General features: G+C 44.0%; 1 protein-coding gene across 3 annotated transcripts in view; it reads right to left on the reverse strand.

The window, feature by feature from the left end:
• Positions 1-25,000, reverse strand: part of bbs9 (Bardet-Biedl syndrome 9) — a 112,433-nt gene that overhangs the window by 26,242 nt on the left and 61,191 nt on the right. For all 3 annotated transcript variants that reach the window (XM_053688585.1, XM_053688586.1, XM_053688584.1), the window contains 2 exons: positions 23,249-23,474; positions 17,073-17,195 (listed from right to left, as the gene is read on the reverse strand). In XM_053688585.1, coding sequence (XP_053544560.1) covers positions 17,073-17,195; positions 23,249-23,474 — 349 coding nt within the window. The remainder of the gene's footprint in view (positions 1-17,072; positions 17,196-23,248; positions 23,475-25,000) is intronic.

The following is a 25,000-nucleotide window of genomic DNA, read 5'->3' on the forward strand; positions in this document are numbered from 1 at the left end:
TCGAACATATAGTGTAGTTCATAAAATAATAAAATAAGTTCACATAAAAAAAAAATTTAAATATGCAAATTAAACAAAAGGCCACTTGAATCCAATGGTGCACTGATTCACAACAAACGATTCAGATTCAAGACGGGGCCGAATCCTTTTATCTCGGCAACATACCGTACTTCTGTCCACTGCTGAGATTTAATGCGTGTTAAATACTTGTGTTAAAGAAGTGGTACATTCACATCGCATCTAACACCACCGTAATCCGGCCCAAATCTCAAAAGGCTCGTGAAGAAACTTCAGCAGTGCGTTCTCAGTGTAAACAACTGAGACTTGGCTCCCACACTGAGAGCTAACGGCATCAACAGCCTGAGAGCCTGAGAACTCGGCTTCGCTCACTCAGGCAGAGAGATTCCTGCTGCTCGGGCGGATGGAGATGAGCTACATTAACGTCGGGAGGCGAACGGCGTGGCTCGGTCCGACACGAAAAGAAAGAGAGCTCCACAGGTACGGTAGATTCGGGTTCCTGTCTGGGGAGCGCTTGTCTGCAGTGGGACTGTTAATGGTGCTGCTCTAGTCTCTCGCTCTACATCAGAGCTACTAATAACGACATGGGAAAGAGAGACTCGCTTCCTCTACTCGGAACTTTCATCGTCGAACGTCCGATATTTCCACGCGTTAAGTGACGCAGGTGTAGTGATTATGATCAATTCACACTGGACATTCTGTAGATGGGCGTGTCTTCATGGTTGTCACGTTTTTAAAAAAAAAAATTATGTTTATTGTATTATGTTTATTGTAAGCGCTTGATGTAGTATGCGTGGCTGCACAAGTTGCGCTTGTTCATTAGTAGATCACATGACTATAACATATGTAGGTTTTACCTGCACTAGGAACTCAATGACGTACCCGAAACCTAAAAGCCATGGAAGATGGAAGCATCACTTCTTTTAAACATAAAATGTATTTTTTCCAGTACTTAATTTCGCCTTGGTGAAGCTTCCTGGGGTGCAAAACCTCTTCTCCAACATTCTTACCAGCATGTCGACTGAGACAGGATATACGTACTGTATATTACTTCAGGTTTGTTTCTACCGGTCAGTTTACAGCAGGTAAACTATGGCACAACCTTCCCAGACACACACAGTCCGTAAAAATGACCGACATGGCGGATTTAAAAGGCAAAAGACACTTCGGTAATAATTCCTTTACCCCACCTGCACTTGTAAAACGAATCAGATCCGAACAGGGCTTCGGAGAATTTGAGATGGCCGGGCTAAGATGGAGTACCGTATGTGAAAGTCTCGTACGGAGAACCGTGGTGGAAAAGTTGTTGGAGGTATAGAATTTTCACCCTGCGTTCACACGGAAATGATTCGGTTTTGAATTTCACTTCCAATCATGACTGTTTCCCTGGTAACATCTGACTAATTCAATATGGCTGCACACTCTACAGAACATATAGAATGTAGCTTTCTACAGAACGTATGCAAAAACCGGTTTAATTCTATGGGTATTTAAATTTTGGTACATCTAGGACATCAAAGTCTACAGACGTATCACCAGGTGGTTACATCTGGAACCAAAAACAAACAAACAAACACACATGTAACACTCCCACTGGTTATCACCACATCCCTTATCATTCGCATGAAATTAAACGGAACTTTTTCATCTCATTCTTAATGGTTGATGAACAAAACTGGCATTACTACTTGCCTCAAGTCTAGTAAAGTCTTGCCTTAATGAATCAGTGAAAGATTTCAAAATAAATAAATAAATAAATAAAAATAAATACATAAATAAATAAAAATCTCCTCCTCCTTTCAACATCTCCAAACTCTTCTTAACTCCCTTTTCCCGAAGCATGTTAGACTCCAATTCCTGGTTCAATTTCAACTGCAAGAAATGCTTCAGATGCCATTAAAACGAGCAGCAATAAAGAACACGTTAAACTTTCACACTTTCCTCATGTCGCCTTAGTTTTATTACCATGACTGATTTAAGGTGGAAGAGAAAACCTGGTTGCTATTAAATGATTAATTACGGTTTGGCGGTGGGGAGGAAAAAAAAACGAAACAAAAAAAAAAAACATTTCAAAAAGATCCATAACCAGCACGAGGCTATTCCTGTTGAAGAGCTCTCTCGGGAGGAGATCGCGTGCGGGATCGACAGCAGCTCCAAAGGGCTAAAACAAAGGGCAGAAGGACTACTCGAGGCGATATGCGATGTGACACGGATTTAGGTGGCCTATTTAGGGAAGTAGTGGAACTCGGACACGTCAGTGGTGCTGGTAAAGCTGTGAGGCTGAGGTTGATCATGCGATCACCATGCGAACACGAGGGGTTTAATTCAGACTAGCCTGCGACGTGGCCTCGTATACACTCTTTATGCGAGACTAAAGGATTTGCCTTTTTTAATATGTGACGCTGAGGGGGAGCGGTGGCAGGGGAGAGCTGTGCGACTGCAGGGAGCTGGCGCGGAGAGTGGGAAAAAGCCTGTGTGTTACTGCTAGCAACCTAGCAAGGGATCCAAATAAATCACCGCCTTCCACAGAGGGAATAGTTTAATCTCAATACACACATAGAACACAGCGCTAATGAAAAGCCCCCATTGCTATGTCTCGGGAATGGTGCTCAAGGCATCCCCAGCGGTAGGAAAACCCTGTGCCTGGCACAGCTCACGCTCCCTTTTACGAGCTCCAGACATTAGAATCAGTGAGGGAAGCCTCTACGTACGACAGCGCTAAGCCCGGGCCCTGGTGACTCGTCTCTGCTTTTAATATAAAACAAAATACAAACAAATGCAGGGCCATAAAAAGCAGAGTGGTCACGTCAGTGGTTACCGTACGCAGAAAAGGTACTGATCATAAATTTTCTGCTCGGTGTTTTTACTGGACTTTGGTGTAGCGGCTTTGTGGTCGCAGGTATTAAGACCAGGCTGCACTTGACGGAAGACTGCATCGCTTCTGGCCGGGAGTGAAGGAACGGAGCTTTACTCGAGCGCTTATACAAACAGAGAAGAGTGATGTTAAAAGAGATCGGTATCACAGTTGTAAAATTACAACTCTCCATCTGGCAAGTGAGTGAGGAAGGGAGAAAAACTGGGGTGTATTTTGAACTAGACCGAATGAGAAGGAATAAACAAAATAAAGAAGCATTCTGAAGAAGTTTTCCGCCAAAAAACAAACGCTACAACCGGCATTCGTCATTCATTCGTCTTCGTTGAGCGCTTTTTGGATTCCAGGAACACTGAGTGGGTATAGGTCCTGGATGTGAAACCAGTCCATTCACACACACACACACACACACACACACACACACACACACACACACACACCTAGTGAAATTTAGCGTGGTCGACCGGAGAACCCGTAGGCAACCCACATGGACGTGGCATTGCGGGTGGTTGCAACCAATAAGAGAATCTGACTGCTCCAGCAACAACAACTTTAACCACAAGGTTCTGCTAGTCAACCATGGCTATGCTCATCATAAGAAGGGATCATACGGAGATATGATGAGGGGGAAAGAAAATAAAAACATCTGTACCTCGTCGTTCCTTGTTTATTATGTCATCCGAGTTAACGGTTCCTACTTCTAATTCTTTCCTATTTATTTTACAGTCAAGCTTCTTCACTTTCTCAGGCTTCACAATACTCATTGCACCATCGCTGCCTTTTTAAATGTGCCTGACATGTACTTTGGCTTGCCTGAAATAAGAGATGAAGTGAGACCAAAGACGAAGCCAATGTTCCATCACCAAGTCTGTCCTAACAGCCCGGAGGAAGCTCTCGAAAGACTAATGATGTTTGTTTGTTATTTTTTAAAGCCGAGCTGGAGCGGTTCTGGTTTTAAATCAGCGTTATGCTGAGCATGCATGACAAAGCTCCGTCGTGAGTTCTGTTGGGATTTTTTATTATTTATTATTATTTTTTATTTTTTTTTTTGCATCCAACGCAAGCAATATGAGGCCAAATGGAGGCTCGCTCCAGCTCACAGATGGATGGGCGGAAAGGAAGGAGGGTGTGGGTTAGCTGAAATAAAGACACAGGGAGCAAGAGAGTTGAAGCAAAAAAGAAAAAAAAAAGAAAAATACACAACTGGGTGCAAATGAAAAACTGCTGAGACTTCTCTCGGGTTATAAATTTTGCACAGTCCATTGCAGTCCGAGGTTTTATGCTCTCCTCCGCTATAAAAAGTAATCAGTTTGGCTTAAATCACTCCTTTCCAAACTGTCAAAGAACACAAATACAGGCGAATACTCAATAACAGCTGGTGGAACTCTGGCAAGCGGAAGAGGAATAGAAATGGATGATGAACGTTAAATGGATGAAAAAGTGGAAAAATAATCATCTAAGGGCCTTTTAACGTAGTATATTATACATTACGACTGATAGTATTTGAACTTTACTCTAAACATCGTGGACGGAACTAGGCCAAGGTTTGAAAATCGATCTAAAATTCTTGGTCATCGTTAACGTTAAACATTTAAGCATTTTAATAAATGTAACGTAACAAAAAGTTCTTTCGAATAAAGGTTTACCCTGGCATACCCACAATGGATCAATCCTAGTTGAATGCCTCGGCTTTAGACGCTTAAGTTCTATATATACACGCTACATAGCCAAAAGTATGTGGACACCTGACCATCACACCCACCTGTGGTTCTTCCCTAAACTACTGCCACAACGTTGGAAGCACACAATTGTCTAGAACGTCTTCGTATGCTGTAGCATTTCAATTTCCCTTACTTGGACCGACTCCATATTAATGCTCTTGTTTACTGAAAGGGAATGTTCAACAAGCACAACTGATGGTGATGGTCAAGCTGTCCACATACATTTGGCCATATAATGTATATTAGATTTCGAGTAGGTGGCCTTGCTTTAACGTGTAAAATACTTAAGTACGTGAATCGGCTTTCCCGGCACTGTGACTGACAGTCGATGCAAATCGAACAGGTTTACCGACCTTTCCTCTATTCGAGGAAAGCTTAGAATCTTTTTTTAGTAATCAAGATTATCAGATCATAACCGGAATAACTCGGGGGAAGAAACAACATGGGGCATGGAACTGGAGATAGTTTGGGAATGTACGTGTTGGTTTGTGAGGTCAAGGTCCCTTGACTGTTTTTATACAAGACTGCAGACTGGACTGGGAATCCATATTGTTCTTAGATGAACTGATTTGCCAAGTTAAACTGACCTCTAAGCCCTGCAACATTAACACAGGATCAGATCTACTGTGTGGCCACGTCGACGCCATAGCACAGAGCTGAGGTAATTCCCGCCTGCTGACTTTCAAAGAGTTGCCCTCTACTGTTGGTCTAATTCTACTTTGAACACCCTTATCAGACAGCTTCGAGGAACATCTCAGCTGAACGTCCTAAAGAAATTCACGCACCCTCTGGATCTGATTTCCATTTGTAGATGCTTTGTTTGGGATCGATTAGGATTAGTTTGTAGCGTTGGGGGAAAAACGAGCTTTAACCAAGAAGAGGTGTTGGGCCTGGATCTCTGACACATCCCTCCCAGACATTATACAGAACCACCCTGGTAATAGAACACAGTCCACCAAGTCCTTGTTGTGGGATTCCCCAAATTGATGGATCTGATGAAAACAGCCGTGTCCAAATCGAAGAATGGTGCAAGATCTCTGACGTATTCCTCCCTGGATCTCTGATTTATTCCTCCCAGAAGGTATGAAGAACCAGCCCAGAAATAGAACACAGCCCACGAAGTCCTTTCTGCGGCTATCGCAAATTGACGGATCTGATTCGACCGGTGACGTACAAATCGAAGAATGGTGCAAGTTTTCTTATTTATTTCTTCTAGGAGGTAGACCCCGTCAATGTACGAATAGAAAACTGTCTACCAGATCTGTCTTTTAAAAAAAACAAACAAAAAAAACAAAAGTGAAGTGACAGCAGTTGGTATCTGATCATGGCCAGAAGACAGATGGAGAGGAAACACACACACGATTGCTGTTTGTATAACTCAGGAAAGTAAAAATAAGAACAAGCATTCATTGAATCATAGACCTGCGGTGGAACTCTGACAAAGGAAGCTATTGCTGCACTATTGATTGAAGAATGTGTGTGGGAATGGGGCTGTTTAAATTTATTACATCGTGACATCAGGAAGATAGAAGTCTGTGTAGGACAGGTGACGAGTGCAGGAAGGTGGAAAAAGACGTAAGAGGAGAGGAAAAAACAAGATCCACAACTCCTCGGCCAGGAAGCGCTTCATGGGGTCCTGCAAGGCCAGTGGCTTAAACAATCCAGACAGGGTCAGCGCACACACACATTCTGAAAGACACACAAGTATCTCACAAATCTCACGCGGGTATGCAGTCAACGATGAGAAATATGTGTGAGGGGAAAGCATGGCTGACCTCTGTCTGACCCTGAAAAGCCTCTGGGAACTGCAAGCCTCTGCACTGTCTGCTCCAGACACAATGAGCCAGCAAGTGCATTACTCAGACAAGCAAGGGAACATGGGACATGTAAGGGAAATCCATGACCTGGCAGTAGGACAAGTGAAAATGTTTCTGAGATTTGTGAACAAGTGTCTGACAAACTTTGTCCAGACACCCACACAGCTTCACGAGTCACACTGAGAATTTTAGGTTCAAATATAAACGCTCACTGCGAGCCAGATGTACAAGAACTCGTCTCTCATTTGGCTACCATGTCATCCGTAAAACAAAATCAGAGGGTGCTCGATACGCCGCGGAAAATCGTGGATCGTCTGTAAACAGTGGAGCTTTTGCAGACACGTCAAATCTTTAATTAGACATGTGAGGGAGACTAAAGAAGCAGGGGCGAACTAGCCTCAAGCTCAAAGGCATTCTAATCAGGGATTCCTCGTCTGCTGGGGAAAGCCTACATGGTGCCAGAGCTCCAGTAGAGAACCCATAATACCCAAGAAGCACATAAATCCTCCGACCATGCAAGCCTCCACCAGATGGATAAAGGCAACGAAAGAGATAAACATGGACAAGAGGTAAGCTGGACTATTTATAAAGGCAGCCGCCAGAGAGCATGGCTTCCACTTAGACCGACACACCCTGGCCGTGTAAAAACACACGCGCGGGCAAATATCCAATGCAGCAAGAGGAGGCTGCACCTTCCAAGAAATGTTGCCGTTATTCCACGAAGCAACTTCACTGCCTTTGCAACAAAAAAAAACCCTCTATCACACGATCAGGAGGACAGGCATAAATCTGTACAGCCAAAGCCAGATGAGCCGGAGCTCTTCCTGGAAGCAAGGAGCGCAAGTGGGGTTATCATGGGGAGTTTCCCTTAGCCAGGAACTCTACCACTTGGCTGGAAAAGCATTGTTCCACTTCATGAGAATGAAACTCCTTAAATGGGGTTAAGAGAGAACTGGTACTGTATTAGCACAGGTAACTCTGTATGACATTGTATATTTGCTCCATTGAGACTTCTCAAAGCCCAGACACAAAGTCCAGCCTATCTGTAGGGACCCCCAGATGTCCCCCCCTCCCCCCCACCACCACCACCAAAAAAACCCCAACAACTGTGTGATATAATCTCTCTGGTGGGTCCTGGATCTGCCATGGGTTCTCCATCCAGTGGGAGCCAGGAGCTGAGCAGTGGTGTCTTTTTAACATGCTCACCCACCTCAAAAGAATTGAGCACATCTTGATTCGGAGCAGCTGCAGTTTTACTCTGAGGCTTTCCTGGATAGTCAAGTTCATCACCCAGGAGAAGAATTTAATTCTTGGATAAGATGTTATTCTCTGTAGAAAACGCCTATCCAGGATTCGAATAAGTATTTATCTTTGTGTTCTCCAGGCCCTACACATGAACATGCTGACCTGCAGAGCTGAGCCTCCCATTGTGCCACGGTCATCATGAAAAACCAGGATGTTGGATTAGTGGACAAAGACAGCCTAGATCTGATAGCATGGACTGACTGGGTCTGGTCTCAGAAACCCACTGAGCTCTCCAGTCTCACTGATTCTTATCAGGGATGTGAACTTCACTATCGGGTTGTAAAATAATCAGTGAATTCCCTGCGAGTCTGTTATGTAAAGGTGCGTGCATTGTTTTGGTTTTTTTTCCGGCTACACATTCTCAAAGCTTCATCCATACAATCCAGTTCTTTACAGGCCTTTGTCGCATTCAGGGACCTTTTCCTGGCAACGTCTTTCGAATGTTGGGCTTGGGTCACTCCCCAGGACGCAAACTGAGAGTCGGATTAAATATTTAATTAGTGCGATTAAAAACATGTGTCGACAGCCTCGCTGTCAACACGCTTTTTCTTTACGGCTGTTCGGGAACATGGTGTGTTGTGGGGCTACCTGGAAATGTAGCTAATTTCCATCCTTCAATATTTTGAATGGAGTGTGTTCCTGTTTTTACAAGGTAACGAAGGGCACTACTTGCGTCTGTACACAAGGACAGATATATTTCTGTCCGCCCACTAGGAAATAAGAAGCGGGAAGCAGAGACAGCGTGTGGGAGGAGAGAGAGAGAGAGAGAGAGAGAGAGAGAGAGAGAGAGAGAGAGAGAGCGAGAGAGCGGGCGAGAGACAGAACATAGAGTATTTTTTCCTCCAATGAAACCACACATCCTCCCAATTTTGTGGTTCGTTTCACAAATGACCTTCGACCTTTCGGCAGCTGCCAAATGTGCCTTGGCATACAGTAAAACCATGCACGGTACATCTGGAGAAACAAATACACAATGCACACACACAAATTCGAGTCTTAGCCGGAGGCAAAAAACCCCACGACTCCATAAGGACCCTAAGATCTGTGAAGAAGCCGAGCAGTACACAGGGCGACCCTGGCAAGTCCCCTCTTGTTCTCGGACCTGTGTTCTCGCTTATAACAACTGACAGAATACAACTAGCTCCTCTCGGCTGCCGACCTCAATCCTGACCTCTATTTAACACACAACAACCAGAAGTGCAGTGCTACATCCAGACTGTCAGCGCTGTTCTGTCGGGATACTGTTCACGAGACAGATAAACGAGAAATAAAAAAAAAAAAAAAAAAAAGAAGAAGAAATAGTGTCTGAGTGGGGAAAAAATGTAAGACAGAAGGGAGGGAGAGAAAAGTAAAGAGCCAGTATAGACGAAGGATTGAAAGCACATATGTTAGTCATTGGACAGGGTCGATCCCATGTGCAGTGGGCTACAGAGCGCACTTAACGGGCCGGCTCTGGAAAAGTATATTTTACAATTCATTGCTTCCTTCTCGCAAAATTAAAGGCCTCTTGTTAAAAACAGAACTTGTCAAACGAAAGCAGCTTTTATTACTGAGCAAACTCGCGGCCTCTTTCTAGGGCCCACTTCCCAATCAGCTTGTTTTGTTTTCGTAAAAGAATACGGCTCGCTCCGGGCCGTCCGTGTGTGTGTGTGTGTGTGTGTTTGTGCATGTGTAAATGTGTTAGGGCTCTCTTCAGCAGCAGTGCACCTTTGTGCATAATCAGGTCCGTTCCACTGAAAAGAATACAGTGCGAGTGGAAGAGCGAGGTTCGGTTTCTCACGGCTGGACATTAAACTGTTCCACATTCGGAGAAGGGGAGCTCAGGTTCGACCGAGCAGAAAAATCTTGAGGTCTTTGTAGTTCGTTAATGAATGACTATTATATCACTTCATGAATAGAACATGAACGCTTTATTTCAGTCAAGACTATCGATGCTTTTGTGTTCAGAATACACGCTGGTTTAACACTTGCGGCTTTTACAGTGGAACGAGTATCCCCCCCCCCCCCCCCCCCCCCCACCCCTCACTTCATTCTTCAGCATCCAAAGTTTCAACTTTGGACGTAATGCTAATACCGCCGTCGACATCATCTCGTAGATCGCTAACTAGCCAAGCCGAGTCTCCAGCATGGCTAAATTTGTAACAGCTAAATTTGTAACTAATTAGTACCATAATCACTAAACATGACACAAATATTTGAATATAAACATACTGAATGTATGCATATTTGAACCAAAACCACAACCCTTTTCCACCAGGAGCAAAATTAGTCGAGAGATGTTAGATATTTATTATCACTAAATACGATCTTATTTAGTTCTGCAGCATATAAACGACTATCACTAACGGACGTTTCGATTTTACAATCTAATTGGAACACGTTTGGCCCGGGAGTGGTTTGTTGCCTAGGACTGGTTTAGATCGAAAACACTAATTCAAGAATGAAAAAGAGATACAGACTCAGACATGGAGGGAGGGAGAGAGAGAGAGAGAGAGAGAGAGAGAGAGAGAGCGCAAGAGAGAAGAGAGAAAAAGGCAGACACGTGTGTCTGTTTCTGGGAGGAATGTTGATAGCCATCACACGTTCTTGCTCCTGCTCTGTTCCCTGGAAACTGCATACATTTAATGAGATTTTTATGGGACCCACAGACAGAGAAGGATGCCGGGGCCGAGCAAAAGCATCAGGCTCGGGTCCAGGCAAACATACGGACCCCGCTCCAGGACACCAGCAGGTTGTCGTCAACTCCGGCTTGATCGCTGCTACCATCGGCTCGCTGTTTCAATGCTTCCATCTGATAGAACATTCCAGACTCATTACTGCAGTATAGTAAACATACAGCAAAACCAGGTCCTATTCCACATTAATCCACAGCTGGGAAAGTCAAAAAGCGGTCATGTACACCCTACAAGGAAGTTAGCTACCTCTGAGACACTACCGAGAGCTAAACAAGGAAAAAGCCCTAGGATTGAAACCAGGTCACTGTACTAGTGGACATTGGTGCTAGCATACGCTATGCTAGCATGCTTTCTTAGAAAGAACATTTGGAAGAAACACCATTTACCAGCTCTAAAGCAAGAGCGCTAGAATTCTCTAAAAGATTCTGGCACATTTCATCAATAAATCTGGGCCAGAAAGGTCTATTTTCACAGGAGGAGGTAATCTGACCGACATGGCAGATCACCAACCACAGACATTTTTCCATCACATTTACTCACCACTAACTACTCGAAAGAAAACTTCAGTAACTTTTACAGTTATACAGTACATCTTTCAAAGAAAACTTGCACGGAAGTCCATATACACAGATGCACAGTAACCTTTGAGATTCTGAATCCCGTGGCCAGAAAAGTGCACAAAAGATATCCATGGAAAACAGTCTGAAGATGTGAATACGTCCTGTCTGATGGGACCGTCATGGCAGGTTTGAATAACGCAACAGCCTAAACATGACTGTTAAATGTGTGGCGAAATTTTCCTGGATTTTCAGCGTGAAAATCAATTACGCTCACTTGCAGATGCATGAGGAAAAAGGAAACCTCCAATCAAAAAAAAAAAAAAAATAGAAAAAAAAATTGATAAGCTGGGACTGGGAGTGTTTAGTAGACAGACACCCCACTGGGAGATTCTCCTAAGGAGGCGCTCTGTGTACCTCCAAATTCCCCCCAACCAGGACAACAAGGTCATAAACTACGATCCTTGGGTAGACGCTTCCTCTATTGGCGTTAGCCTCCCAGTCTAGCATCTGTTTCAATGTAGGTTCTCGCTTACTCTCTCACTTCCCTATGACTCCCTGGAGAATCGTGCAGAGGATTAACAACTGGAGCAGATGATAGCTGTTATGATGATAGCCGCGAAATCTTCAGCTGAAGTGTTGTAGTGCTGTCCGTCTTCTCACTAAGGTTCCAAAGGACATGTCTGACTGAATCAGATAACTATGACTAACGGAATTATATTTGCGCTGTAGGGTTCGGTGCCAGATCGGGCGTCAGAACCCGGGCGGAGTACGTAGAGCGGTGCCGTTTGGTGCAACACCAATGTTGGACTAATTAGGTTTACACTGTTTGGGTTTGGCTTGGGTTTCTGGGCAGACTTTCGCTATCCTTGGGCTTCAGCCCCATGGATAGAGAAAGAGAACTGGTGGAAAACACCTGTGCTCTCACTGGGATAGTGGAGAAAGCGGAACCAGGAAGATTTCTCTCTGGCTACGAGCGGACATCAAACTGACACGTAGGGTGTCTCCACCCAGCAATCCATCACAATAGCGATGTCCACGCTACGATGGATCATATTGAATTCACACCTCTGCGTTACTTTATGAGAGCCTGTCCCTTGGCTCGGCTGGTGGTGTTGTAATTGCAGGTCGGTTGGTGCAGGGGTGTGCATTTGAGAGTGGGAAGAGACTGAAAGGAAAAGAAAAAAAAAAAAGACACTGTCCCTTTCATCTCAGTTTCATCTAGCTTTCATGTGCTCTACCCAAGGAGCGTAGCAGCTCACATCCAAAGCCACCGTTTGAAGCCTTTCAACTCCATTAGAGATGCTTCCTGCCTGTCCTGCACCCTGTTAGGTGGTTTCATCTCCCTAATTATCTTCATGTCAGACTGTGTGTGTGTGTTTGGAAGGGTAATGTGTGAAAATTATTTTTTTTTAACCATTCTCTGTGATGGATTGGGTAGGGGGGTTGGTTATTGAAGGGCAAGTCCAAGCAGATGCACTCCCCTTAAAAAAAAAAAGAAACATAACCACAAAGCCTTTATCTGAAGATCTGCATTACAGACAACTAATTATGGATTAATAATTTCCGTTTTTGCTTTTTCTTTGAGGCCGGGGAGATGACTGAGCCTGTTTCAAACCGTCTGAAGTGTTCTGGTTCTCCTCAGTTCTTTATGAGCGGTGGGGGTGGTAGAGGAAGCGTTGTTTTTTTGGCACAGGTGAGCTCCGAAGAGGAAGAGAATCAAAAGCTGTTTAGAGCGTTTGCACAGAGCTCTGTGGAAGATCTGGAGTGCTGCAGGCTTGTTTGGCCTCCGCTGATTCCTTGATGTTTAAAAGCTTAATCTAAACTTAAGCCGTCACACTTTTCGCGGCGAAAGCGCGGTGAGAAGGAACGCAATTCTGACACGGTCGTCATAATAGTATCAAAAATACAAAAACACTGCAATGAAAACGCAATTTAATCACTAATCAGTACAATGCTCTATTGGTGGAGTTTGGCAAATCGCAACTGCAAAAGGAATTCAACAAGGAATCCAATTGAATGACACTGAAACAGAACTGGGCCAACAGTCTCGAGCTTTCATGTGAATACTTATCACACTTATATAATTTCATGGAAATGAATCAGGAAAACAGGCCAATTAGAATACGATTTTAGTAGGTGGTCATACGCTGGAACTACTTTCCCTATAAAACGGCTCCAAGAAATGCGGAGCGGAATTGCGAGCTCGAATCCCATTGATGCCACTACCATCTGAAAGCAAAATTGGCCAAGCTGTTAATCACAACGATACTAGCCAATCAGGGGCATCTGTGAGTTCATGTATGCGGAACAGGGCAGATAGCGATTTCCTCAAAGTGAGTTATGCTGCCTTGTGACGTAGCACGAGTATTCGTTTGCAACGATGCGGTTGGCTGACTTCATGTGTCTTGGAGGAAGCATGTGTTGGCCTTCACCCTGCCCGTTGGTAGCTACCGTATGACAGGTGAGATCTGGATGGTGGGTGGGAACTGGCAAGTGACCAAACTGCTCTAGAGTTCGACTTCAACAGGACTGAGATCACTTCGCTCGGACTCTCTCAGACCGGATGGCGTTGGTCCGCTCCCGTGTGTGCTTGCCATGTTCTCACCTGCCTAAAGAGAAGAACTCCAGAGCTCCATTCAAACAGTGTCCTGCATCAACCGACATTGGACAGGTACTTAGGAAATTGCACTGCATGCAAGAAACCCATCTTGTAAGAGAGAGGCACATTTGTAGACACTTGACAGAATGATTGATTTCCCTGCTGCATTTCTCAAACGTTTTAGGAAAATAAAGTCAATATGTCTACCAAAGCACGTAATCAAATTTTAAATTTGTCCTTAATCTGTTTGGGAACAGTTCCATCATCGCTTGTGATCTGTGTGGCACTGCCGCTAATTGGCATCACTGTGGAAAAGTGCACTCGATTTTGAATGTTTGTTTTGCCTTTTATTTTGTTTTCATAGTTTTAATTGGAATCGCTGGGTGGGCGAGGGCTGCTAAACACACACACACACACACACACACACACACACACACACACACACACACACAATTTAATTGCTAAACGCTGAGGCACCATTCCTCTGGGTGTATTTGTGTTTGTAAAGTAAGGAGTTAGTTTCGTGTCAGAATGATTCATATGGCAACACAAAAATCATGTTTTTATACCAAAGCTCCTTTATTTTATTCTATTTAGTTAATTACTTAACTTGTAACATAAACTCCATATACATTTCTCGAACCATCATTCACACATTCAGTGTACTTTAAGTCTCACTCTATTGGTTTCTGACGGTCTGGAGCTGTAATTTGTAAAAGTGTGTTGTAGTGCCATCCCCTCAGCTCTCTGGAAATGTTACACTAATGAGAACGTTTGAATCTACTCTAAAGGATATGCAGGATATATATATTTTCACATCTCATTGCTGAATTTCCTTATGATTACCTTCGACAGGAAACTGTATAATAGAGTCTTAACGATCCCCACGCATCGCACATGGCGACTCCCAACCTCTTCCGCCTCCCGAGTGAGGCGCTGCTCGTTAGGCACGACGCCTGGGTGGATTAACCACATTAAGACTTGTGGATTTTGCACATGTACACTGACATACATCTGTGCTGGAACTGGAACTGTAAAGGAAGCTTTTATTAGACCCAAATTTATGAACCATTGTTGTTTTTTTTTTTTTCCCCCCAAGTTTGTTTAACACTACACCAAATTCATACTACGGACCACTTCCAGCTTCATTTTACATACTGATGACAATTTAAATTAAAAGGGGGAACAAATACGCTTTGTTTTTTTGACATGGCTTGGGTCCACTTATCACTTCAACACAAATTTCTTTTATCCTATGATGAAACATTTCTTTTCGATGCTGATGGGCGTGGTCTCATCCAGGATGACATGACCCCACCCCCATCCATCGGTCACCAGATCTCAACCCGATTTTAACACTTCGGGGAGATTTTAGAGCGAAGTGTTATTCTACGTTCAAACTAACAAGTGTCGCTTGTACAACAGTTTGCCTCTTGTAGGTGTGGCCTGTCCAGCATTGATTTTTTTGAAATAGTAGCTATATATATATATAGCTTCTAAAGCAAACTAGTTAAATACAACTGAAATAGTGTGAAAACTGGTTGTTTGATTTATATGTAATGCACTCAGCTTTGTACTAACTTCGTCGCAGATTAGCAAAGCAAGATAACTGTACTAGCTACAAACGCTAACCAGAGACACCAACGATCTTTGCAACTTCCTTTCTAGCATTTTTTTTTTCTTTGGAACGTCTCTATATACATTTAATGAGATGCAAATGACAAAATAAAATGAAACCACAGTTAAAAGCTATTCTTTAATTTTGTGTCAAACAGGTAATATTAACTAACTGCAGGTAGGAACTAAAAGTTGTGAGTGGGGAACTGAAGAAACGGCGGACCGCACGTGTCAAAGGATTGGTACGAGGAATCAACCAAACCAATCGTTTGGATTTGTCACTTTGGACAAATCCGATTCGTCACTATGACACTCGGATGCGTCATATTTAATTTGTATAGGATTGAAAACTTAATATTATTCTACAAGCTGCTCTGGCTTTAGTTGCTTCTCTAAACATAGTGGACGATTAAGACGATGGACAAACCTAAAGTTCTACTCGGAGGCCAGTTGAGAACCAGTCATCACTGCTGAATAGATAGTCTTGGAATACTTGGTTCTCATACGTTCTGCCATGTTAGCAGGAAGTCACTGTTTCCATACGGAATTTGACAATTGAAGATACTACTCAGGAGGTTAAAAAAAAAAAAAAAACAGCAGCAAACAACTTCTGAAGCTACCGAGATCTGGACCACAGCATCCTCATAGCTAGTTACAGCCATGCTACGAGAATGTTCATCGCTCCGGTACGCTTCCAGAGACTTGCAGTTGTTCTGGCGACATTTTCCTCCATGTCGGATTTTCCTTCGATTCGTCACCGCTCGGTATACGTTATAGATTGGTGCGCTGATATGCAAAGTCAAAATCCTGTGTACTTCTACTGACAGATAAAGAGCTTTTAATTCTGATGTGGTTTAGAGAGAGGAAAAAAATTTTTTTTTAAAAATGGCGTGTGAGAGAAACTCAGAGCTTTGCTCATAACATGGGTTTGACTCCAAACCAAAGTAAACATCTCTCCAAGCGGATTATGACGTTATTCCTCCATGTGTGTGCATGTGCATGTATACGCCAATAAGAGATGTCACTGCAAACTACAAACAGAGAGGGCGGCTTTAAGGCTTTGTCAGAATTTTTAGCGCCAATGGGACAACACACGATCCTATTAATGGGCGATATGATGCACGGTTTGACTGTCTGCCCAGAACGATTGCGCATAAACACACACGCAAGCTACACACGGAACCACCTGCACACACTTAACCTCACACAATGTGAAATAAATTGTGTTGGGAAGAAAGAAAGAAAGAAAAATAACACTGTGTGCATTTCCTATGACTTTGTTGGGTGGTTGTGTTTTTTTTTTTTTTGATTCTGTACTAGATCCCGGAGTTAAATACCCTCCTCACGCTCACTATCTCGCACACACGCTTCTTTTCGAAAGCTGTGATTCAAGGATTCAAAGCACACAGCTTTAATTCATTTGATTAAAAAAAAAAAACACACACACACAAAAAAACTATTTGGAGCGCTATGGCAAAATCTCAAGTTTGATAATGGGCGGAAAAATTGCGATTCGCCAGCTATTATGCCCAATCAGGCTGCGAGGCAGGAGGAGGAGAGAGTAGAACCAGATGGACCATGAGATGTCTGAAGACGCAGGGCAAAGTAGCACCAGAAAAGAAAAAGAAAAAAAAAAAAAAAAAAGAGGAGAGAACCACAGAGTCACACAGAGGCACACCCATCAAGAAAAGAGCTGGAGGCTCCAGATGTGGGTTTCTTCCATCGCTGGCGTTAGGCAGTGTGACGTGTATGATGGTGGCTCGGTGGTTAACATTCTCTTCTAATGACCACAAGGCTGTGAGTTCAAATCTCAGTACTCATGTCTACGTTTGGATTGAAGTCTCATCTATGCTGTAAGTAGAGGAAAAAGTGGAAAATAGTGGCTCACCTGTTTTGCTTTTCACTTTCTTTGAGGGCTGCTTCTTCTTCATGATCTTCTCAGTGGCCTCCTGCTGCAAGGCTGGATCTTCCTCCTCCTCGGTGATCGACTCAGGGATGGCCTCGCAGCATGCTAGGAGAGAATTCGCACAGCAGCGTTAAGCAATATTACAGTAGATTCTCGTTTGTCTGATGGACTCGAGCGAGCTAGCTTATCTGACGTTATACCTGTAGAGTTATCGATTCGGACTGATCAGAAGGTGTTGAGTAACTTTCGAGAGCTCTGACAGTAGTTCCAGCTTTAATTCAAATCAGACGTTCATCGAATACTCATGCACTCCTTCTAAGATGTTATCGTTTCTATAGTAACCGCTCATTCCCAGGGACTTGTACGGTATACGCTAAGACTAATAACAAACAGATTTCAGATTATGTTGGAGGATCGAAATATCCTGATACTTGCTCTATACACAACCCAACACCTATCAAACCCCCTCTGGCTGTCTGTACAGCAAGTCCCCAGACTGCGTCTGCTGCTCCCTATCTAGGGATCAACCCGCATTAGGGGCCCTTGAGGAAGGAGCTTATGAATTGAACCCCTTGTGCCGCACCCTAGTGTTCCGAACAGACTTTCTGCAATCCCTTAGGTTGTTTCTCTTCCCGTCCTACAACCTCAAACACAGTAACCCCCTACCCCACCCACCTTTCCACCAGGCTGATTAGGATAATCCCATTCAATACAGCCAATCTGCTCAACAAGGAGAGGCCGCTGGCTGTTAGATTTAGCTAACGTTCACGGTTTTGTTTTTTCAGGGTGCACGTTTGAAACGGGATACACGGCGGTGTTTTGACAACGTTATAATCTGACAGCCTAGCGGAATGGAAGAGGTCGGGATCACCGTCTTACCTTGGTTGGATCAACAAGAGGAGGAAACAAGTCCGTCCTGCTAGGATAACAAGGCCGTGTTGGCGAGTGGAAACGGCAGCCGGCGGTTTGTGTATCTGATTGAAAGGGGATTGGTGTGAGAATGCTGAAGAATGGTGTTGTTGGCCACCCGGAGAGTTTGATACACCTCAACAAATTCAGGCTCCAATCAGCTTTATATTGCCTTTTCACAGTTCTGCAATTTCATGTACTATATATGTAATGGCTGAGACTTGGATTGGAAGTAAGCAGAACTGAATGAGATCAGACATTTCGTGATCTGATATAACATTCAGACAGTATGTAAAGACCTTTACGGCATCACGGCTTCAAGGTTAGTCAGGGTGTAGGATTGTACAGCTACCTCATCGCATCATTTTGTTTTGTTTTTTTAAATGTGTCTTCAAGTGACTCAGGAAAATTCTGCAGACACATTTCCAGTGACTTTGTATCCGAGATCCCATAAGTAACATCTGGCTGTGAAAGATGCACTCAAACATACACACATGAATTATTCAGTCTTATACTCCTCTCCAGCGTGCTTCCTCTTTCCTCCCTTGGAGCTCGGCGGAACCTCATTTCCACTGGATCACGTCCAAAGGAAAAAAGAAAAGAAAAAAAAAAGTCTGACTTCAGACATAAGACAAGATAGTGTGTGTCTAGCCTCCTCGTCACAACTTCCTGTCGAAAATGCAAGCAGCAGCAGACAAGGAGCTGCTATTTGAACTTCATTTGCGAGGTCAGGAGATTTAAAAAGGTTGTAGCGGTCAGTAATGCCACTGACACAGGGTTTTCAAACTCAAAACATGAGGCATGATTGCGATTCCTTTTCTGGAAATACATATTTTACATCACACCTCAGGGGTTGTGGGTTCGATTCCCGCCTCCGCCCTGTGTGCGTGGAGTTTGCACGGTCTCCCCGTGCTTCGGGGGTTTCCTCCTCCAGTCCAAACACATGCATTGCAGGCCGATTGGCATCTCTAAATTGTTCAGGTATGCCCTGCAAAGGGTGTCCAGAGTCGCCTGGGATTGCCTCCAGGCTCCCTGCAAGCCTGTATAGGATAAGCAGTACAGAAGATGGATGGATGGATGGATGATCACCCATGACGGAGGCATTCAACTCAAATCTGCGATGGTCCGCAAACTCGCACGATTTGCAAGCATCGTTGTGATTGACAGGGGAAACCGAGTACACCGCCACCCTGCCTACCAAAAAGCATGGTCAATTTTGCTCTCTAAACTACTGATAGCTGTGGCATCTTTGGGATTCGAGAGAGCCGGACAGACTAAAGGACTTAAGCGCCGTGCCATTGCTCCCTTTACATGGAGATGACACGAGCGTGAAAAATCCCACTGCATCACTATCAGCAGGTAGTCGAAATGCATCGTGGGTAACGTGTAAAACCTTAAGCAGAGTGAAACTCCACCTACATGTCGATGAAACCAGTTTACTCAGAATTTCATTACTTTATAAACCTTTCATACCACTGACGATTCGTTATAAAGATTAATAAGCAAGCAGGTTTTTCCTTTAACGCAGCCCGACTAATCAGACTCTCTTCTCAAAATACACTTCATCATCATTAATCACGGTTAACAGCCGTGACCGATAAGCAAATAAAACTTGCACAGATTTTATTCCTACTGACACATTATGTAAAGTGGAATAATCAGGTTTCCAGAGAGGATTTCGTGGAAGCCAAACAGTGTTCGAGTGTTGTGTAAAACTCATTCGCAGGTGTGTTGGACATGCTTTTACCAGCACGGCCACGGTTTCCAAAGTTTCCTCCGCACAGAACTGCAGAGCGTGTGACTGGAAGTGGAATGTAAAAGCGGATCAAATCACGCATAAACAGAACCGATTAAACAATAAACCCCACGTGAACATGCAAATGCACGTCTTCGGCGAGGCTTCAGTGCCTAAAAGAGCGCGACTGTGGGAAAAATACAAACGTGCTTCCTGAAAAAACTCAGACGCCTCAGCGGAGGAATAAAAAAAAAGACTCCCTTGATGGAGGACAGGAACTGCAGAATGCATTTAAGGCCTCCATGAAGAAGCTGAATAGGAGGCGGTAAAGAAGCCCCGACTCTGTGGTCTAAATGCACTGGGTTTGGGTAGGTGCACGAGGTGTTACACTAACGCAACACACACTCCTAATACAGGACAACACACTCCTTCCTTCTTACTCTGGATGTGTGTGGAAACATTTACATGGGGAAATCCACAGCTCTCCGTCCTACTGTCTCTGGGAGGACACTATGCGCTGGTGAAGGGTTCAGGAGACTTTTAGGCTCTGAGGCAGGTGCAGTGTGAGACATACAGGAAGTAAGTTTGAGATACAGGAGGGAACGAGATTGATTTTTTTAATCCGTTGAAAAAAGACAACCGAGCAACAAATCTAGAGAGAGAGAGAGAGAGAGAGAGAGAAACAAAAGACAGGAAGAGACAAATCAGAGGGGTCTGCGTTTGTGATTTGTGTGCGTGTGTGTCCTGAGCTCGGCGTTAGGAAGCGCAGGGAGTCGAGGCAGCGCGTCATCCAGACACAGTTCATCAGGGAGAAGGAATGCTCGTTGGATGGCTGAGAGCCGCTCGTCCCTCTCCTCCGCAAGTCTCCATCCATCCAATCTATCCGTCCACACTCTATCCCTCTATCAGCTCTCGCTATCACGGAGGAGGACGGCGTGAGATCATCGGCTGTCTACATGTCCCAGCTGCCGCGGAGGGGAGACAGGCCCAGATCACCACGGAGAAAGAGAGAGAGAGAGAGACGGAGGCAGACGGGGAGAGATATCAGGGAGGAGAAGGGATCTGATAAGAGGCTGCAGACGTGAAGAGGAGGGGAGAGGAGAAGAGGATGACACTCGCTCGCTTAATCATTCGCACATTCCTCACAGAGCTGGAGCGTCCTCATCAGACAAAACCCCCTTACTCTCCCCTTTCTCTCTTCCCCTCAGTCCATCCATCCCACTCTTCCTTTTCTGCAGTTGGGATTATCCTCGTGGAGGGGAAAAAAGGAAGAAAAAAAAAAAAAGCGCACAAAGAACACGCTCTGAAAACACACACCGGTACACACAGGAGCTGAAAATGGGGGGCCTGAACGGGCAGAGGGGTCTCTGTTACTGCCGGTGTTGGTGGAAACGTAAACACTTTGCATTCACAGCCGGTTGAAAAAGCAACGGGTAATAAATTACTGTTTATCTACAGCCTGACAGGCTTTTGGTCGAATAGGAGCCGGCTGTGTGTTTTGGCTCCGAGCCAGGAAGTGAGGAACGAGAGTGTGAGAGAGAGAGACAGAGGAAGACAGAGAGAGAGAGAGAGATTGGAAAAGTGAATCAGGGCTGCCGCTCACATCGAGAAATGATCCAAACATTCTCCCTGGGATGCCACGCACGTGTAGGACGCATTAAATATCGTATGCAAAGCAGCGTCTGTGGAGCAGCGGCATTGCACCGAGCGTGTGGATTCTGTCTGGGTGGCGGCTCTGGCCGTGAAGCGAACTGCGACCACAACAACCACGCCGATATAATCACTGCCGCAACTTTCAAAGGAATAAATATCACCTTTTACGCTACTTTCTTTTTTTTACGTTTAACTCTAGTGAATGAAATTTGATTTGTATCGCAAAGAACTTTAAACTTTCAAACTTTAAAGAAATCGGAATCTTTAAGATCTCGAAGAGGAAGCCAAAGTCAGCCGGAGCGAGGAGAAAGTCCCTGAAATGACACGAGGAAGAAAACTTGGTCCTCGTGTACTGTATCGTTTAGTAAAGTTGTGTTTTTAGAGTTCGGACCAAAGTACAAAAAAAAAAAAAAAAAAACCTTTTCCAAAAACTCATAAATACCAATTACCCATCAGCACAGTGAAGGCACAGCTTGAACGCAGAGTGCACCCAAATATTCCAATAACACAACTCAGCCACTGCAGTGCATCAGCTACAACAGACACACCTTTTATAGGGTGCCATTTCTTTTGTCCTAATTGAGTGGCTAGGGTTATTTGGCTAGAAAGGATTTCTTTTGGAAGTCAATGTTATGAAAAATCGACGTTAAACGATTTCAGCTGGACAGCACGAACGCAGTACCGCGGGACGACGAGAGGATTCGAAGTCTCGTTGTTTGTAAATGTACATACTCGCGAGTTCTCGGACAGTAGGATATGAACGTTTTTTGTGAAGTTACTGGACTTTCGTGGAAACCACGTTTCTTGTGTAAACGCTCCTACGAATGATTTCCGAGTAAATTTGTTCGTACGCGACTTGATAAATGAGATCCCTCGAGAGGACCTCGGCAGCAGCTCGTACAAGGTCTTAATTGATTTTGTAACGATTTTAACAATTCTCATCATCGTCAATTTGATCACCACCACCAGTGGGATTTGTTCTAGTTGCTTGGAGCCAGCGCGCAGTTAGAATCAGCGCGGAAGAATTCGTGGGAATGATTAATACGTCTGATTGATGGAAACGACTGGTGTCGACGCTAGTGGGTTTTGTTTGATGCCTTTTGAAGCAACCTCCGTTGAACGCTGATTTGGAAATTGTGTGACTACGCAACCAAACATTTTCATGTTGAGTTCGTTGCCAAGACATTATTTCCTTTCTCCACTCCAACTAGTGTCAAGTGGTGTCAGAATGCTTCATTTCCTTCGTTTTTTTTTTTTTTTTTTCAAGCCAAGACAGGACGAATACCTGGTCAAGTTACGAAAACCGAGTGTAAACCTTATAGCCTTGCTTCACACACTCCTCTCTGTAATACGTCCAAAAACCACATGTACATGACGCGACCTAGAAAAAAGCTACACGGAAGATTGAGCGGTTCCTCAGGAGTGCCTGAGGATGGGGGGTTGTGGGGACTATGTGAGAGAGGGCAGAATTAGGGCGCTTTAGGAAAGCAGAGGATTACAGGCGGCTTCTTCGGCCCCCGCTGCGTCCTATTGTTGGAGTTTAATGATGCGTAGGAGCCTCTGTCCTGGTGGGCCCCGCTGAGTGCCTGGAGCCTTTAAAGTATGCAGAAGCACATAGCCAGACAGTAAACACACTGATCAATGAAACATGGTCTTTAACACCATCCTTAAATTTTAAAACAGGACGTTCTTGGAGTCAAGGACATCTCAAAGACTAAAGTGAAAGTGAATCATAAATTTTCCAGGATGGAACGGTCCCGAGCCTTCTTGAACTCCTTATTGTCTGAAACAATGATTCAAGACTGAAGTTTTCTTTTTCTTAGATAAAAAAAATGGATTCGCATGCGCACACGGTTCTGACCTGGCATCATAACAGGTGTCGGAGCGTTCGCTTCAGACGAAAGAGACAGGCGGCCTCCCTTGCCGATGCGATCGCAGAGCAGCGTGATGTGTTTCTTGAGGCGTGAGGTATCTTTGGGCATGCTCAGCTGGGCTGTGCTCAGACTAATGGCCTGGTCCTTAGGACTTCTCGACAGACACGTTCTCAAGAGATGAGACACAGCTGCGTCCACGCTCTCCTCCCAGCCCTGAGGGAAAGAGAAAGAGGAAGAATGTTAGACGCTCAGACTAAAAAGGTATTGCGCAGGACATTGTGTCTTTGATGTAACCGGTCAGGCAGTAAATCCCTTCTAATTTCATCAACAGTCCGTTTCAATCAAAAGTGATAGCTACAATTGACCTTTAAATTGGTAAGGGATAAACTTTGATTACATAGTGCCCCCAGTGGCAGAGTTCAAGTAATGTGTTTAATCCAGGAGACAGTGACGGACAGGACTACAGGCTAAGCACTGAGGAATTTTGGCATCGTGTAAGAGAAACAAAAAATTCATTACGTCATCCTCAACTCTCACTGAACTAAAGGAACTCTTTGCGTGAAAAATCAAGTGTTCCTGTTATTCCAATTTTAATTGATTGGACAAGATGTGCTCTGGAGCTGAGAGTAACGCCGCCCAAAAGTAATAGAGTCTCCACCTTTGAATGTTAAATCCTTGCTTTAAATATCTGTCTCAAACTGCTAATGTTGCTTAGTATGACTTTCTGTAATCTATAAACATAAACCAAAGCTAAATGCTGAAGCATAAAAGGGCCAGCCATCTTGGACAACAAGAATCTCCTTAAAGCTGAACTGTATTGTAATTATGTAAAGAATAAAACCCTTGGTAGTGTGCTGCTGTAGGAAAATAATCGATGACCGCAAAAGTTCATAATTTTCCAATAATGGCACGTCCGGAAGGGTTTTATTTTTGGACCGCATATGGAGAGTTCCCATGAACAGCTACCGAATGCAAACGTAACACTTGGAATAAACTCTTTTATCGCCTTAATTTGTCATGAAATAACAAGGGCACCGGCCACACCTGGCCTTCAAACTGCTCACTGTCCAACTGTCTAATTACTTTTGAGCCTATGAAAATGAAGGGACTCCAAAAATGGGCGTAATTCCTGAACTTTTAATTCTGTTCAAGAAACTGGATACGCCTTCCAAAATAATATTTATGAATTTAATAAAAATACGAAATACATTTCAGCCACACGAGCCCGTGTGTACGATATTACTATGGAAATGATAATGATCATGTTCTAATCATAATTAGAATGATTCGAATCAGCACATTGATATAAACCTGTGATTTGCCTTCTGGCCAATCAGAATCAAGAATTAAACAGCGCTGTGGTATAGGTAGATGATAAGACAGTCCCGCTTTGTTTTTCGCTTTGGTTATGCACAGTATGACTGGGACAGAACTGCTATGAGTTCTTCTGTGTGGTACTGTATATCGACTTTTGGTTCCGGATAGAATTTCGCCCATGCTCAAAAAATATATACATACGAGAAGTGTTTTTTGTTTTTTTTTTTGTTTTTTTTGTGGGGGTGAGTATTTAAACTCTTTGGCATGTGGTGTGATGGCAAGTGGAATCTCAGAGGAAGATGGTAAAAAAATAAAAAAATTTTAAAAAAAAGGTTAACAGCAACTGGAAAAATTTGGGAGGGGCTTGTGGACAGGCTGGCCGGACAGCCTTACGCATGGATGAATGCGTGTGTGTCCAGAGA

Source organism: Ictalurus punctatus, chromosome 20 (genome assembly GCF_001660625.3).
Source record: "Ictalurus punctatus breed USDA103 chromosome 20, Coco_2.0, whole genome shotgun sequence".
Lineage (NCBI taxonomy): Eukaryota > Metazoa > Chordata > Actinopteri > Siluriformes > Ictaluridae > Ictalurus > Ictalurus punctatus.